This window comes from Vulpes vulpes, unplaced genomic scaffold, assembly GCF_048418805.1.
Source record: "Vulpes vulpes isolate BD-2025 unplaced genomic scaffold, VulVul3 Bu000000666, whole genome shotgun sequence".
Classification (NCBI taxonomy): Eukaryota; Metazoa; Chordata; class Mammalia; order Carnivora; family Canidae; genus Vulpes; species Vulpes vulpes.
Genome location: NW_027325671.1, coordinates 825,765 through 842,761, shown reverse-complemented (window position 1 = coordinate 842,761; position 16,997 = coordinate 825,765). Strand labels below are relative to the sequence as shown.

At 39.8% G+C, this 16,997-nt stretch overlaps 1 protein-coding gene across 6 annotated transcripts in view; it reads right to left on the bottom strand.

Moving 5' to 3' along the window:
- Positions 1-16,997, bottom strand: part of LOC140596464 (midasin-like) — a 167,563-nt gene that overhangs the window by 45,451 nt on the left and 105,115 nt on the right. For all 6 annotated transcript variants that reach the window (XR_011998439.1, XR_011998438.1, XR_011998440.1 and 3 more), the window contains exons 51-63: positions 14,060-14,192; positions 12,300-12,415; positions 11,378-11,511; positions 10,552-10,709; positions 10,214-10,334; positions 9,642-9,852; positions 9,059-9,290; positions 8,619-8,745; positions 7,824-7,994; positions 3,220-3,434; positions 2,438-2,825; positions 1,548-1,657; positions 203-908 (exon numbers count right to left, since the gene is read on the bottom strand). Coding sequence is in view for 3 of the 6 variants with exons in the window: in XM_072745104.1 (XP_072601205.1) it covers positions 203-908; positions 1,548-1,657; positions 2,438-2,825; positions 3,220-3,434; positions 7,824-7,994; positions 8,619-8,745; positions 9,059-9,290; positions 9,642-9,852; positions 10,214-10,334; positions 10,552-10,709; positions 11,378-11,511; positions 12,300-12,415; positions 14,060-14,192 (2,822 nt within the window). In the remaining 3 variants the exon portion in view is untranslated. The remainder of the gene's footprint in view (positions 1-202; positions 909-1,547; positions 1,658-2,437; positions 2,826-3,219; positions 3,435-7,823; positions 7,995-8,618; positions 8,746-9,058; positions 9,291-9,641; positions 9,853-10,213; positions 10,335-10,551; positions 10,710-11,377; positions 11,512-12,299; positions 12,416-14,059; positions 14,193-16,997) is intronic.

The window sequence follows — 16,997 nt, the reverse complement described above, 5'->3', positions numbered from 1 at the left end:
CAAAGAATTAATATCACTAATTTTTTCTAATCTCTTAATAATTCAGGGACAAAGACCCCCCAAACGGAAAACTGAATAGGAGTAAGAAACGAAGACACTAGATCCCACTGCCTAATCACATGGTCTCCATCCACATTGCTAATGTCCTGCAGATACCCTGCTTGTGCTGCCAGCGCCCTTCAGGAGGAAGTCGTGGGCTTACCTGGCACACGTGTCTGAAAAGCTGCAGAGCCCTCTGGTCCAGCTCTCCCTTGCACAACACATGGGAGCGCAGGTAAAGAAGTGCATTCATCAGCAGCTGCTCTCGCGTTGGGCAAGGTCTCTGGCCCTTGCCTTCTAGTTCCTTTCCTCCTGAGCGCTTGAGGATCAATTTTCCAAGGCCTCGAAGAACCTCTTCTGACTTCACTGAGCATAAAGTATCTGCATGAGCATAGTAAGTGGGGAAGGCAGGGCCCACCGATGGAAAAGCCAACAAGGATGTGGCCAGGCTACCCAGCCTGTCTGCACAGACTACACTGCCATGGAATGAAGCACAGACTTCAGATGCCACCAGCCTCATCCCATGCTGCAACTGCAAGATGGATGCCTGCAGTGGGGTCACAGAGTCTGGATACAGGGCATACTCCTCAGCCAGCCGCTTCCTGAACTGGTGGTGGGATTGCTGCCAGGAGGCTTCCTCTTTCAGAAGATTCTGGACCACCTGGGCAGACCGAGGTCCATCCATGTGGAGGGCCTGCAGGAGCCGTGTGAGCAGATCCTGAACAGCAGAGGCCTTGGCAATGCTGGTGACATAGTGGTGGATCTCCTGCACCAGTGACTCATAGGCAGGCACCTGGGGTCTGAAGGCCTGCTTCTTTGACAGGCTGCAGATTAAATTCTCCAGATGATCAATTCTTTGGCGAAGTAGTCTAAAGGCAAATTAACACAATATACAAATTCAGTCAGGAGAAAAACAGCGAATCTAGACTGAGCCCTTAGCTAGGAAAACAAAATAAAGACATAGCAGCCCCTAAGGAATAACATGAGGAAAATATTGACTATTATAATGTAAATGAATAATACAAAGAGATCATTCATCACATGCCACACATGGTGCTAAACAACGGAGATGCATATTTCATCAGTCTAATCGCAATTCATCAAAGTAAATGCTATTATTCTCCCCTTACAGACACGGACTCCAAGGCTGAGAGGCAATTAAGTGATCTATTCAAAGTCTAAAGGCAGGGGCAGGACTAAACACAGACCTGCTACACTATATAATGTTTACCAAGACAACAAACCCACAGAGTGCACATCACCAGACCCAATTTCTGTCATGTTGAAAAAAGTTCTGGTTTCAATGCTCCTGACCCCATGTGAATCCTGCCCCTCCTTTCAGAATATTAATTTTTCCTGACTATAACCATGGCTTTAGGGTCTAATTGCTAATGTAGTTCAGAGTATGTATTATCACCTCCAACTGCAATTACATTGCAAAGGCCAACCTCAAAATGTCTTTAAAAAAAAAAGTCAATAAACCCCCAACACAATCACTCCGCTGTTACCTGATGTGAGGATGAGAGTAACGGATAATGACTTCATCTTCCAAGTCTGTTCCAGTCAGTAGCTGGGACGAGAGCTTTCGGGTCTTCCACTCACACTGCAACTGGTGTAACTAACAGAAAGGAAGAAGCACGTCTGTTGTGCCCAGCTGTGACCCTGTCCAAGAGGACAATGCCCCAGGGAAAGGTAGAGAAACTGGATAGAAGGAATCTGGGCTCTTGAATGACTCAAGAGCAGGGGTTTCTGCTCCATTAACCTGGACCACTCACCTTAGAGCTATTAGGAAAAGAAACTACCTTATTTACACTGCTGAACTTCTAAGGACTCTGCTATAGCAGCTTAGTCTTTACCAACTCATATACTAGTTCCACATTTTGAAGAAAGAAAATTCTATCACTATCTTTATATATTCAGCTCCTGAGTTTGGTCAGAAGTTCAAATATCAAGGGATACCACATAATCTAAATCTACTTGATCCTTGAGTTTTAGATAACAAACCAAAAGTTCAAAAGCTGAGGAATACCATACCGCATCTGAAGAAGTTATCCAAGTCCAAATATTCGACTTAGTTCAGATAGAGGGAGTACGGATAGGAGAGATACCACTAGTTCTCTGGCAATGCCTCAGATATTCAACTGCCGTGACCTCTGCCTACTGTAGTCTACTGGCAAATACATCAGAAGCTTAGGAAGGACCCCTCCAAATACCTAAGCTTACTCAGAGGAATTCTCAAAGAGGAAAATGCAGTCATTAGAACACACTCCTGGGATATCACAGGGTAGCCTATGCAAAATCATCTCTCTGGTGCTCTAAGCATTCAAAAGGCAATAAAAGGAGTAATATACTAAGTCAGGGATGGAGCCCCATGCTCCAAATTCTCACCCCTCCGTACCTCTTCCTTAGCATACTTGAGCTTGTATTCCCTCTTCACTGCAGGGTCAAAGCGTGCCTGTGGAAGCCATGTCTGAATCTGGAGCAAGCCAAGGCTCACCCAGAGGCTCCCACGACGGGCTGGCTCAGAGAGGTCCTGTTTAATATCCCCTTCCCCAAACAAGTGGCGCAAGGAAGTAAGCAAGAGGCATAGCAACTCTTTGGGCAGAGGCTCCTGTCCAGCCATGTCTCCAAGAGTCTGGCCCACATGCTGGAAGGCTTGTCTGTCCCCGAGCAGCAGCTGTTCGCAGTTCTGCATATACTCCTGCCGCTGGGGTTCAGGGAGCAGCTCTGTCAAACCCGCCAGGTGCCGACACAGCACAAGCCTCTGGAGCTGGGAATCCGTGCGTCTGTAGAGATAAGGAAGCACTTAAGGGCTTGCATTACATCAAACAGCACTCTTTTCTCACAACTATCATTCTTTCAGAAAATGACAAGGTAGATTGCATTACTGCACTAATTCACCACTTAGAGATGAATTTCTCTGCTCAAGTAACCTTACATGCTTTTCTAAGCTCCGCTCTATCACAATAAGCTTAAAACCGACAGAGGCACTAGCCAACTCCTAATATACTTGTCATGGGCTAAAAACCTGCTGATCCAATCAGAAAATATACTTGTCTTCAGCCATCAAAACTAGCCACTACAGAAACAAGTTATGACTGAGTTCTCTGCTACATGCTCTATAAAAAAGACAGAACTTTACAGTCTACCTGGGAGCAGGGCAGGGGAGGGCAAGAATACCTGAATTCTGTGACTGAAGGCACAGCCATGTTGGTCCAAAGCGCCAGGCTGATGTCCTGGAGCTGCTGGGCTTTTTCAACCCATTCTCCCAGGATGACATGTGAGGAGGACAGGATAGGGAGGCCACTCACACCCCAAGGACTTCCTCTGCAGCTGCTGGTCAAGACTTCAAAACAGCACTTGGAGAATATGGCTCTACTGAGACTGCTGGGGCCCTGATGGACAGAGAGGAGTCATGTATCTTTTAGAAATTAAAAGGATTTGGGATCCCTGGGTGGCTCAGCGGTTTAGCCCCGCCTTCGGCCCAGGGCATGATCCCAGAGACCCGGGATCAGGATCGAGTCCCACGACAGGGTCCCTGTATGGAGCCTGTTTCTCCCTCTGCCTGTGTCACTGCCTCTTTCTCTCTGTCTCTCATGAATAAATAAATAAAATCTTAAAAAAAAAAAAAAAGAAATTAAAAGGATTTTAACAAGCACCACTGAGCACTTCAGAGGAAGAAAGGGAGTAAAAAAAAAAGGAGGTTCAAGTTGCTAGAACCAGGTAAACATCAACCAGAGTGCAGAATGGTGTCAGGTGTTAGGCTTTTTTTTTTTTTTTTTTTTTTAAGGTGTTAGGCTTTAAAGAAACAGACTCCATTCTCAAAGAATGAGGAACAACTGGTGCTTTACTAATGCAAGAAAACCCCTCCAACCTGGGCATCAAGAAGACCATTCTTGCAGTAGAGCTAGAAGATAAATGTTAAGAGCCAGGGACAAAGTTTGTCAAACCTGTGCTCCTTGGACTGTTCATCTGGGACACAGTAATAGCTATCTACAGCAAAGGATTAAGTGGTTAAATACATACGATGGGAAACACTGTATATACTCTGTAACTCTCGGGAATTCACAAGATTTCTCACTGAAGGCTTTCAGAAATATTCTACAATAAGGAAATCAATTTTGAAGGATGCCTGGCTGGGCCTAGTCAGAAGAATATGCCATTCTTGATTTCAGGGTCATGAATTGGAGCCCCATGAAGGGTACAGAGGTAATGAAAAAAAAATTAATTAATTTAAAAGATAATTTTGATAGAGCAAGAGAACAGAAGAGTCCCAAACCAATCCATGAACATCTGTGGGAATAAGGTATGATAAAGGTGGCATTTCAAATGAGTGGAAAGGATAAATTAATCAAATGTGGTGTTATTATACTGTTTTTAGATATACTGTTTGTGTAAAATATTTAGATACCTACCTCACAAAATAAGATATCCAGATATAACTAATGATTTAAATATAAAACAAAAATATACAAAAAATGTTAGGCAAATGGTTTTCACCTCTAGGGAAAGGGAAGGAAGACTATTTTTATTTTTTAAAGATTTTATTTATTTATTCACGAGAGGCACAGAGAGAGAGAGGCAGACACACAGGCAGAGGGAGAAGCAGGCCCCATGAAGGGAGCCTGATGCAGGTCTTGATCCTAGGTCTCCAGGATCACGCCCCATGCCGAAGGTGGCACTAAACCGCTGAGACACCCGGGCTGCCCCAGAAGACATTTTTTTAAAAGCATGACATCAAAGCCAGAAAATAGAAAGGGGCTAGAATATTTGAAAAGAAAACATTATAAAACCTGAGAGAGATGGGATGCCTGGGTGGCTCAGCAGTTGAGTGCCTGCCTTCGGCCCAGGGCGTGATCCTGGAGTCCCAGGATCGAGTCCCACATTGTGCTCCCTGCATGGAGCCTACTTCTCCATCTGCCTGTGTGTCTCTCTCTTTCTCTCCCCGTGTCTCTCGTGAATAAATAAATAAATAACATCTTTAAAAAAAAAAACCTGAGAGACAAGAGAACACTAGAAATATATTTCTAACCATATGGTGGGTAAAGGTTTAATATCTATAATTTTTATAAAGAGATCTTCAATATGAAAATGATGACTTCATTTTTTAACAAAATGAGCAGTAAACATGACTGAAAAATACATGAAGGAAATATACATACATATAAAGATGTTTAATCTAAAAAAATAATCATGAGAACAAATTCAAACAAGATTTTTTAAACTGATTAGCAATAATTTAAAATGCTGGTAACACCTAGTGTGTCAAAAATGTAAATAAATAGGGGATCCCTGGGTGGCGCAGCGGTTTGGTGCCTGCCTTTGGCCCAGGGTGCGATCCTGGAGACCCGGGATCGAGCCCCACATCGGGCTCCCGGTGCATGGAGCCTGCTTCTCCCTCTGCCAGTGTCTCTGCCTCTCTCTCTCTATGTCTATCATAAATAAATAAATATATCTTTAAAAAAAAATGTAAATAAATAGATTACATAATAAGTGAAATTGTGCTCTAGTCCTAAGTCTTCCTGTGATTATCCTGGGCTTTGTGACCTCCTCCTTTACCAGCTCCTAGCATGTTTGAAAAAGTAAAAAATACACCCTGTTGATAGCAGCATTATCAATAATAGACAAATTATGGAAACAGCCCAAATGTCCATCAACTGGTAAATGGATAAAATTTACACACTGGAATATTACTTAGCCATAAAAAAAAATGCAATATTGCCATTTGCAACGACATGGACAGAGCCAGAGAATACTTTGCTAAGTGAAATAAGTTAGTCAGAGAAAGACAAATATCATATGGTTTCACTCATATGTGTAATTTAAGAAACAAAACAAATGATGATGGGGGGAGAGCGGGGAGAGGCAAACAAAGAAACAGACTCTTAACATAGGAAACAAAATGACAGTTATTACAGGGGAAGGGGCCTGGAGATGGGTGTTAAGGAGGGCACTTGTGATGAGTACCAGGTAACTAAATTCTACACCTGAAATTAGTGTTACTCTGTATGTTAACTGGAACTTAAATAAAAACTAGGTGGGGAGGTGTATGTGTGTGTGTGTGTGTGTGTGTGTGTGTGTGAAAAACAAAAACCACTGCTAAAAACCACCTGCCCAGACATTCTGAGAATAGCCATAAATTTCTTTAACTGTACAGACATTCTAACCAAGGAATAAATTCTAGTTTTTATTATAGGAAAGGGAGAAATAAAGGCAAAAAACCTCTACATTTATGAATAAGTGATTAAATTCCAGCACATTAGAACAATGGCATACCTTACAAAGTATAAGCTGGAATGACATGTTTCCATGACATACGAACAAAGAAAGCGATCTTATTTTTATGTATATTTAATACAAAATATATGTGAATAAGATACAGAGCAAATAATACTTATTGCTACAGAATTCTATATAGTTGATCCTCGATCAACACAGGGGTTAGGAATGCCAATCCCCCACCCCCACCCCACCACATACATAAAAGAAAAACCCATGTATTTAATGGTTAACTACCCAAAACCCTAACTATGTACAATACTGTAGAAAAAGACACACAGGCCTTCTGATCTCCAACCAAAGTTGGCAAAGTTGGACCCTAGAGTGCTATCTGCTACTTGCTACTATACCCAAGAATGCAGAATCTCCTTCCACATAGAGTCCAGAGAAAGGCAAAGAACCAGGGAAGGCAGAGCACCTTTACTCACCTTTTCTGGCCACTTGCTCCACCTGGCCCCTATTCCAAGTTCTAACACCGTTCCTGCTTACAGAAAATGGTGGCAAGCAGTGAGCCAGCTGCCACTATCCCTGTGGTATTAATTTCCTGCCTCAGACTTTCAGTACCATGGATAACAACTCCTCCCCGCAGTCCCCTCCGTCACCAAGAATCCTGTTTAGTGCTCATCCTACCCCCTGGTTCTCCTAGACTTCTTACTTCAGGGAGGAGGCAGGTTATCATTCTGTTGTCCTTGGCCAACTCTGGCCAGTGATAGGTCCTACCACTGTAGTGAGAATTCACCCCCCAAGCCCGTCAGTTCCTTTGTACCTCTTTCACCATTCAATACCTCAATAACCAAGTCTTGCACAGGTAGTAGGATAAGGAGTGCCAGAATAAGATGATGGCCCTTTTGTTCCAGCCTTCCCTGTATCTTCCCTCGAACTTCCCTTTGCTTCTAGGCATTTGGCAACTTCTACCTTACTTTTCAGTCACAAATAAAATACATATTTATTGGAAAACATCCATGTGTAAGTGACCCCGTTCAATTCAAACCTTGTGTTGTTCAAGGGTCAACTGTATATACACACACATATACACACATATATTTGTATAAATGTGACTAGAAAGAATATTTTATTTAGAGAATAAAGTGAAGACTATTATTTTAGAGAGAACATGAGCAGGGGGGAGCTTAGAGGGGGAGAGGGGAGAAGAATCCCCAAGCAGACTCTGAGCTGAGTGTAGGCCCAATGCAGGGCTCAATCTCATGACCCTGAGATTATGACCTGAGCTGAAAACAAGAGTCAGATGCTCAAACAACTGAACCATTGAAGCACTCAGGTACCCTGAGTGAAGACATTTAACTTTATTTACTTTAATTCAGAATTTTTGAAATAATTTAAGATAGAGTATCTTTTTTGAAGGTTTATTTATTAACATCCTGCAGAAAATAAAGTATTAGAGAATTACTTATTTAGGTGTTCCTCTGTCCTTGGAATAAATATTTATTGCTAGATCAAAAAAATTTTCCACCATCAAACATCTTCATGATTTTATGCCAACAAACCTTCAATGTGGAGTCCAGAAGGGACCTAGGCATCTCCCTCTGCTGTAGATCAGGCAGAGGGCTCCACGTTAGCCAGTACTCTGGATTTGTAGTCACAGTACTGCTCCAAAAAGACCCAAACATGGAATTAAATAAGTCAGACCACAACGAAGTAATTTCTTCGGTAGACACCTAGAGATAAATAGATAAGAGGATATCTGAGAAAAATTCCATAAACCGAGTTATGAGGTTTCTGTCTTATAACTCATCTAAAATTAACATGGGTCTAAAGGTGTTAATTCTAATGTCCCTGATTTTCTGCCACCCTGGTCATCTTGGTTAAGCCACTTATTAATGATAATTTTATAAAACTGAGATCTGCTTTTATGAGGTACAGGAGGAAATATAAGTGAATCACATGAATATAATATCAGCAAAACAGATAAATGAATAGAGCATCATAAAAAAATTAAGGTTGTACTAATGAAGTTATATTAACTGTAGTTTACCACTACTCACATTCAATTCTTGGGGGAAAGATTAAAAACACCCACTATGTTTTTGCACAAACAATAAAAATAAGCAAATATTTTAGCCTCATTTAACTGGAAACCAAATAAAATGATTCTAGGAAGAGCTGGGAAATACACAGATAATTACTGCAAAAAAACACTCAAAATTCTCCCCCTCTGAAAGTTAATTCAAGTAAGATTGGAGTTTTGGACATAAATAAACCATTCTGCAACCAGTCTGTCACAATAAGTCTAACTGGGTCATAGTATAGAGGTTTATTTCCCTTTTGATTTTGGTTTTTACCTTCTGATGGTGCAGTAAGGACCAAAGGTCTCGAAGCTCTTGCGGAGCAACTGGTGTGCGCTTAAGACAAAATGTGATGTGATGACTTATCTCCTCATCTATCTGGGGTTGCTGATTTTTGCTGGATCTGTTCCACAAATAAAGAGGAAGAAAGGATGGGCTGTTGGCTATCAATAAAGTGCTAAAAATCTATTATGTATGGGAAGATGGAACACACAGAACTTATAGTGCATCTATTAAAAAACAGATAAGCAATTCTATTGGAATAATACCCAGTAACTTGTAGAGGTGGAATCAAAATAGGCAAAGAATCAGTGGCAACTGACTTCTCTTGTTGTCTTTCAGTAACTAGTCCCCTTTAAGTCTGTACTTTGTTTCACATTAGGATACAGAGAATAATCAAACAAGAAAAAAAAGTCCCCCAGAGGAAAATGGCTTACCCTCTTAAACAGGCCTGTGTCATAAAATTAGCTACCACTTTGTACTGCCAAAGCATAGCCAGGTACTCCATTGCAGGCCACAACTGAACACTCCTGGTAAGCTGGAGTAAGGAGGTAAAGTCTGGTTGGAACACGGAGGAAGCTTCATTGTGCTTTTTCTCCAGAAAACCAAATGAAATTCCTTTGGCTTTTAGTTCTAAACAATGAGCATTCACAAGATTCTTCAACTCATCTGGACAAAAAGACACATGCAACATTATAGCATAGTGATAAACAGAACAGGCTTAGATTCCCAACTAATCATGTGACTGTGAGCTTAAACTGAGCTTGAGTTTTGTACTTGTAAAATGATGTTATTAATACCTGCACAATTCTGATGAGAGAATTACATAATATATGTAAAGTTCATCTCTATGCCTGGCACTTATTTAATTGTAGTTATAGCATACAAAAAGAGGAAAGAAAAAAGAAAGTGAAACAGAGTAAAAAGAAAATCTAAGGGAAAAACTTAAAACGTATTGGCTACTGGGCAAGAGATACTCCTGGAACACCTGTCAGTAGGTTAAACTCCAGAGTATATTACCTGGATTGGCATCTTCCAGAATATTAGCTCTGAGGACCAATCCCCAGGCCTGCAAGAGACGTTTTTTAAAAGTCCATTCAGAAGCAACCACTTGGAGACGATTAATGTCTTCCCACCATCCACTTTCCCCAAGGGCAGGCATCCGCTCCCTTATGGCAAGCGCTTTGTTAAGGATTTTCAACTGAGAAAAACATTCCACCACCAGCTTGTTCTGAAACAACAAAACCCAGGAGAACCTACTTATAGAGGAGAAATGAGATTCTTTTGAGCAGTCTGTTCACATCTAAGAAAACATTTTAAATATTTCCACAGTGCTTCTAGAAAACATACAGTTTGTTTACCCCTGCTGCTCTCAGATTTTACAGTAATAAAGTTAAAACACCACCCAGACTAATACTGTCAACAATAAGCAAGATGTTAACACTTAACAAATCAGTTAATCGTATTCAGTGAACACTTAGAAGTTAAACATTTAGGCAAGGATAAGTCTAGTTGAATGGCAGGCCTCATGCTCCAGGCGAACTTCAGAAGAGGTCAGATCTTTGTGTTTACTACATGTTTCTTAATTATACCTTAAAAGGAAATGGTCGTCCCAGGAACTTCTGCAACTTCTTTATACCAGTGAAGCCACCAGTCGGGCTCCCCAAGCAATTCTGAATATGTTCTGAGACCGTCTGAACCTCTTTGTAGTATCTTTAAAGGGGAAAAGAGCAGAGGGAAGTAAGGAAAGGCGGAAATGCTGGATAGTAGAGACATAGTAGAGATATCATTTACATTTGATTTACATTCACCAATAGGCCAACGGAATAAACCAAAGTAAAGCAAGAAGAAAAGTTTCAACTCCAAACCCTTTTCTCTTTATTATCATAGATGTACATACTGACATCATTACTCTAAGTATGACTCTTACTTGTCTTCATGGTTCATTAGGAGGTGGGGGATTTGACGGACCAAATGTTTTAAAACCCAGTGCCAGTGCAGGGCAAGCAGGGCCAAGCCCGGGGTATCCACTTTTACTGTGTCAGCCACAGTCCAAAACCGGTCCCGCCACCGCACAGAATCCAAGATCTAAAAACAAAGTAAACCAAATTACAAACATTTCTCAGTAAAAGACACAAGAAACATATTTCAATTGATGATGACTAAGAAGGCTTAAGTGGATTAAAAAATAAATTAAAATTCCACTGTTCTTCAAGAGGTGAATGGATTGTAGTACATACATTTGATGGAATATTACTTGGCAATAAAAAAAGGAATGAACTGATACGAAACAATCTGGATGCATCTCAAAATAACTGTTTTGAGTGTAAGAAGCCAGACAGAAAAGTATAATGCATGACTCCATTTATATAAAATTCTAGAAAACACAACTGATCTATAGGAACCAAAAGCACATTAATGGATGTTCGGGTGGGGGGAAGGGAGAGAAAGGGAATACAAAAGAACATGAAGGAAGGCTTGAGGTTATTAGGTATGTTCACTATTATGGAATGGCTTCATAGACATATACATGTCAAAACATAAAATTCTACACTTCAAATATATGCTACTTATTATGCTAGTTATATACCCATAAAGTTCTAGAATATGTATATATATATATTTAAAACTGTTAAGAAATATTAAATTTCTCAAGTAATATTGGGCATATAATAACACTGTAGTTCATTTCACCCCTAAGAATCTGAAATATTTCTCTTAGCACAAAAATAAAAACATGAAGTACATTTCCTCACCTTAATGACAATGGCATCAGACACAACCCCCTGAGAGGACTGTACCCAGAGCAGGATTAGTGCATCACAAAGTTCAAAAAAAGCAGCAAGGTTGACCACAATTTCATGGGGCGGGCTGTGATAGCTCTCTGGATCTTAGAGTTGACATAAATAAGAACATTTAATCAGATTTAAATTAATCCCTGGATATTATCAAAATCAACTGTAACATGCAACTTAACTGCATCTTTAGTACAAAGGTCAATTTTGAAAGGTCAAAATTGAAAGTAAATTCTTAGCCTACTATTAAACTTAGCAAATCAGGTATGCATATCTATAGAAGTTCTTAATGTCTTAATGAAAAATGAAAATTTTAGAGCAATAATGCAGATTTTATAGAAGTACTTGTTTAAATACAAAACAAATCGAAGTGTATGTATGTTTGAAAGAATAGACAGCACAGAGGAGAAGATACAAATGAATGTACTATTAACAATAACTCCTTCAAAGACAGACTTCTATTTTTATGCTTCAATATAGTCCAAATTTTCTCTGACGATCACAGATATATTTTCAATTTAAAAAATAAAGGAAGAATGAAGAAAGAACCTATAGCCAAATAGTTAGGAGCATGAACATTTTGAGCCAACAGATCTAGATTTCAAATTCTAGCTCTATTACTTGCTAGAGATATGACCATGAGCATCTCTATACATCTTTCTCCTCTTTCACAGCATAGGACCTACACCATGCAAGGTTGCTATAAAAAGTTAAGTGAAATCAAGAACATGTAACAAAGCAGTTGGTCATTATTACTGAATAAATTAGGCCACCAAATCAAAAAGAATCAGAAAACGGCAGCAGCTGCTGAAGGTCTCTTACCTTTAGAGACATTCTGTGATCAGATGCATAACTCAAGAATACAAAAGGTTAAACTTCTTACCTTTATGGAATTCAAAGGACATTCTCAAAACACTATTTCTTAGCTTTTTGCCACCAGTGGAAACCAAATTTGCTTCAGTAAAAATCCGTTTTTCCCGGTCAAGATATAGGATTGTCCTGAAATGAGATCAATAATATAACAAATATTATCAGTTATTGGTGTATACTACTTGGCAATCACATCCTCTAACTGCTAAAATCTTGAGAATGCTTGGAACATCAATCTCCTTCAACCTGTCATTCACTTCCAACCCCTGCAAATTCTGGATTGAAGAGATGGAGGTGAAAAGTGATGATGACTGAGTTGGGGGTAGGGGTGAAAATGGGGAGGACAGATGGCTGGGAAAACCTGCATTTAGGTAAACTGCCAGGCTTTACTGTGACCTGACAAACGGCACTATCAACTCTTAAGAGCAGCCAAAATAAAATTAATCTCCAGTGTTAGAAGTTAGCTGGGGAGGCAGAATGGGGAAGCTACTAGGAGGGGGAGACAAGAGGGCCTTTGAAGTGCTACTTCATACCACATGCATGAGTTCATTTTGTGAAAATCCATCGAAACCAAATATACTCATTATTAAGTGTACTTTTCTATAATGTACATTATACCTCAATTACAAAATTAGTTTTAAAAATGTATTACATTGCTTTCATGAAGATGGCACCAAAGGCAAAGAAGGAAACCCGTGCCCCTCCCAAAGCCAAAGCCAAAGCCAAAGCCAAAGCAAAGGCTTTGAAAGCGGTGCTGAAAAGCATGGACAGTCACAAAAAAATAGAAGATCCACATGTCACCTACATTCCAATGACCCAAGACCCTGCGTCACAGAAGGCAGCCCAAATATCCTCAATGAGTGAGTGCCCCCAGGAGAAACACACCTGATCACTATGCCATCATCAAGTTCCCCCTGACTCCTGAGTCAGCCATGAAGAAAACAGAAGGCAACAACACACTTGTGTTCACTGTGGATGTTAAGGCCAATAAGCACCAGATCAAACAGGCTGTGAAGAATCTCTATGACACTGATGTGGTCAAGGTAAACACCTTAATCAGGCTTGATGGAGAGAAGAAAGCATATGTTCGACTGCCTCCTGACTATGATGCTTTGGATGTTGCCAACAAAATTGGGATCATCTAAACTGAGTCCAGCCAGCTATAATTAAATATAAATTTTTTCACTATATTAAAAAAAAAAGTATTACATTACACTGATAGTCAATTAAAAAAATAATGCTGGCCATTGTATTAAATGTGAGGAAAGACCAGCCTATGAAACAATTAGATAAATTTGTATGTTGAGTGTGTAGGTGAGCGTACAGGTGCTACATATTTCTCCAACATGGGAAGTGATGTGTAAGGCTGAGGAAAGGACCTGTGAAAGAATGAGCAGGTGAAAATGGGAGGAGCTGCTGCAAATCATGAATAGAAGACAATGGAAACATGACTATCCTATGATAAAGGATTAATTGCAAAATAAAGACAACATTAACGTTAAGCTGATATATCTCTAAAAGCATCCTATTAAATTATTAAAAACTTGCAAAATTTACAGGCATTTTGACACCAGAGCCAGAATTACTTGAATGAGCAGAGAGCATAAAGGAGAAGCAGCAATGAAGGAAATCCCACCTAATATCCACCACTTCTCGGGTTCAGAAGATTAAACACATGTAAGCTAAACTTGACAGAGTTTAGAAAAGGTATAATCTGTAAAGCTATATTGTACAATGAGGTAAACAGTGCTCAGAATATCAGGCTTCACCTACTTGTTCGCAACAGACTCTAAAAGGGCAAAGAGCTGCTCAGGCTGGTCTGTTTGTGGATCAAAGTCCATTGAATTTCTAATGATGTCCAAAGCCTGCATATTCCATCGGGGATCCAAAAGAATCACAAATTCATCTGGTGAAAATATAAAACAAAAAGTAGAATTTTGGAGTTAAACTCTTTGCCTAGAAAACTTCAGTTGAAGATTTTTACTATCTTAATTTGATCATATTCAGTTCTGATGGGGAAGGGACAGAATAGGAAAATTGCTAGTTTCAGCCCACAGCATTAGAAAAGTAAAATCCAACTGCTTTTACACTTTCCTTTCTAAATGCAAAATTTCTACTAGTCCTGAAAATTCATTCCACTGCAGGATATAAAGTAATCTCTCTGGAACATAAGCATTCCAACCAATACAGTCACTTGCTCCAAAAACAATTCATGAGCTTAATGACCCAATCTGCTGTCATTAACTTCAAAAAACTAGCTTACGGGGTGGGAAAATGAATAAATATGTCTCATTATTTGATTTCAATACGGAAATCAATTCAAGGAGCACTTGGGTGGCATAGTTCAGTGTCCAACTCTTATTTCAGCTCAGGTCCTGATCTCAGGGTCATGGGACCTGTGTCAGATCCTGTGCATGCATGGAGTCAGCCTGAGAGTCCTCTCCCTCTACTTCTCCCCCTCTTCTTTGAACTTGCAAGCACAGATGCACTCTCTCTCAAAAATAAATAAATCTTTAAAATACATACACACACAAAAAAAAACCCCTCAAGATTATTTTATTATTTAAAAAAGCCCTTTCTTTATAATCAGAGAATGTGGCATCTGCTGCTTCTTCGGCTTAAACTTGGCACCTCTTCTGTAAGGCAGCAGTGATCAGATCTGACTTTTCTCCAGAGGCTGTGAGAACTCAAAAAAGGGAGGCAAAACAAAACAAAGGTAACATAAACTTCAAAGCGGCTGGGTAGGTCAGTGGAGCACTTCAAATCTTAAAGGTATCTACCATCTGAAGAGGGTACCTGCACCCCAGTGTTCATAGGAGCAATGTCCCCTATGGCCAAACTAGGAAAGAGCCCAGATGTCCATCGACAGATGAATGTATCGGATAAAGAAGATGTGGTATATAGATGTATACAATGGAATACTACTCAGCCACCAAATAAAGAGAAATCTTGCCACTTGCAATGACATGGATGGAGCTAGAGGGTATTATGCTAAGTGAAATAAGTCAATCAGAGAAAGACATATGATCTCACTGATATGTGGAATTTAAGAAACGAAACAGAGGATCATAGGGAAAGAAAGGAAAAAATAAAACAAGAGAGGGAGACAAACCATTAAGAGACTCTTAATCACAGGAAACAAACTGAGGGTTTCTGGAGAAGAGGAGGAAGGGGGAGGGAATAACTGGCTGATGGACATTAAAGAGGGCATAGGACATAATGAGCACTGGGTATTATAGAAGAATCACTGACTTCTACTTCTGAAACTAATAATAAAGCAATTTAAATTCAATTAACATATAAAAACTTTAAAAATAAATAATAGTAAATAAAGGTTATCTACTATACAGTAGACTAACAAATGCCTACTGTGAACAGCAAAGTACATGGAGGGAACTCACATTCCAAAGTCCAGTAAGACTACATGATCCAAAGCTATACACTTGAAAAGGAAGATGAAGGCATACCTACTATGTTCCAACAGTGGGCAAATGATACCTGCTAAAAAGGGAAACTGCTACTCTAGAACTATTCCCAAAGACCAAAATTCTTTCATACTTGGGAAAGCATGATTTAGTTCAGCCACAACATGACCAGTACAGGAGTTTTCCCTATTATTTGATTTCTTCCCAAACGTTTACCTGTTACCTTTAGTGTACAAAAGACAACTGGTGTAGCACAAAAGCATCATGCATGTTTTCTTCTAAACCAAATGGCAATGGTATGTTTTGATCAATATCAAATGAAGATAGAGATGGGAAATTAAAAACCTGGTTCTGTGAACATGTCCCTAATTTCTTCATTATGCTTATGAACATAATGCTTATGTTCAACCAACTTCATATTATTCTCTTCAAGTAAAAGAATCTTACTCTAATTAAAAATAAATTCTGGGGGCTCCCAGGTGGCTAGGTCAGTAAAGTGTTTGACTTCCACTCCGCACATGGTCCCAGGATCAAGCCCCAAGTCAGGCTCCCCACTCAGTGGGGACTCTGCTTCTCCCTCTGTCTTTGCCCCTCTCCCCACCTTGTCCTCTGTCTCAAATAGTCTTTTTAAGAAATAAAAATAAAAAAGTTCTGAGTGCCTCATTTGCTTTTTGTTTTTAAGATTTTATTTACTTCTTCATGAGAGACAGAGAGAGAGAGAGAGAGAGAGAATGACAGAGACATAGGCAGAGAAGCAGGCTCCACGCAGGGAGCCCGATGCGGAACTTGATCCCGGGACCCAGGATCATGCCCTGGGCCAAAGGCAGATGCTCAACAGCTGAGTCACCCAGGTGTCCCTGAATGCCTCATTTGATTAGATACCTTGAATGGCTATTTATTTTATCATTATGGTTTTGTAACTTTATATTTAAGGCTTTAAAAAGTTTATTAAGGTTTTGTACCTTCTGAAGTAATTCACACTATATACCCATAGCTTAAAACCCTTTCTGTTAACAACACTAATAAGTAACAGAATGCTTTGAGTGGAAGGGACCCAGAAAAATGAATAGAATTCCCCTATTATTCAAACATAGGCAGTAAGTATGAATGATGGTTTCCAAATGAAGCCAGTTTGTGGCTGAGTTGGGACCACAGACCAGTCTTCCAACTCCCATTTTCTCTCCCTATGTTGTATATCACCATCCTCTTTCAAAGACTAAAGAATAAATGGATAGTTTCAAACAAAAAAAAGTGGAATTTGCATCTGGATACATTGAGTCTTCCAA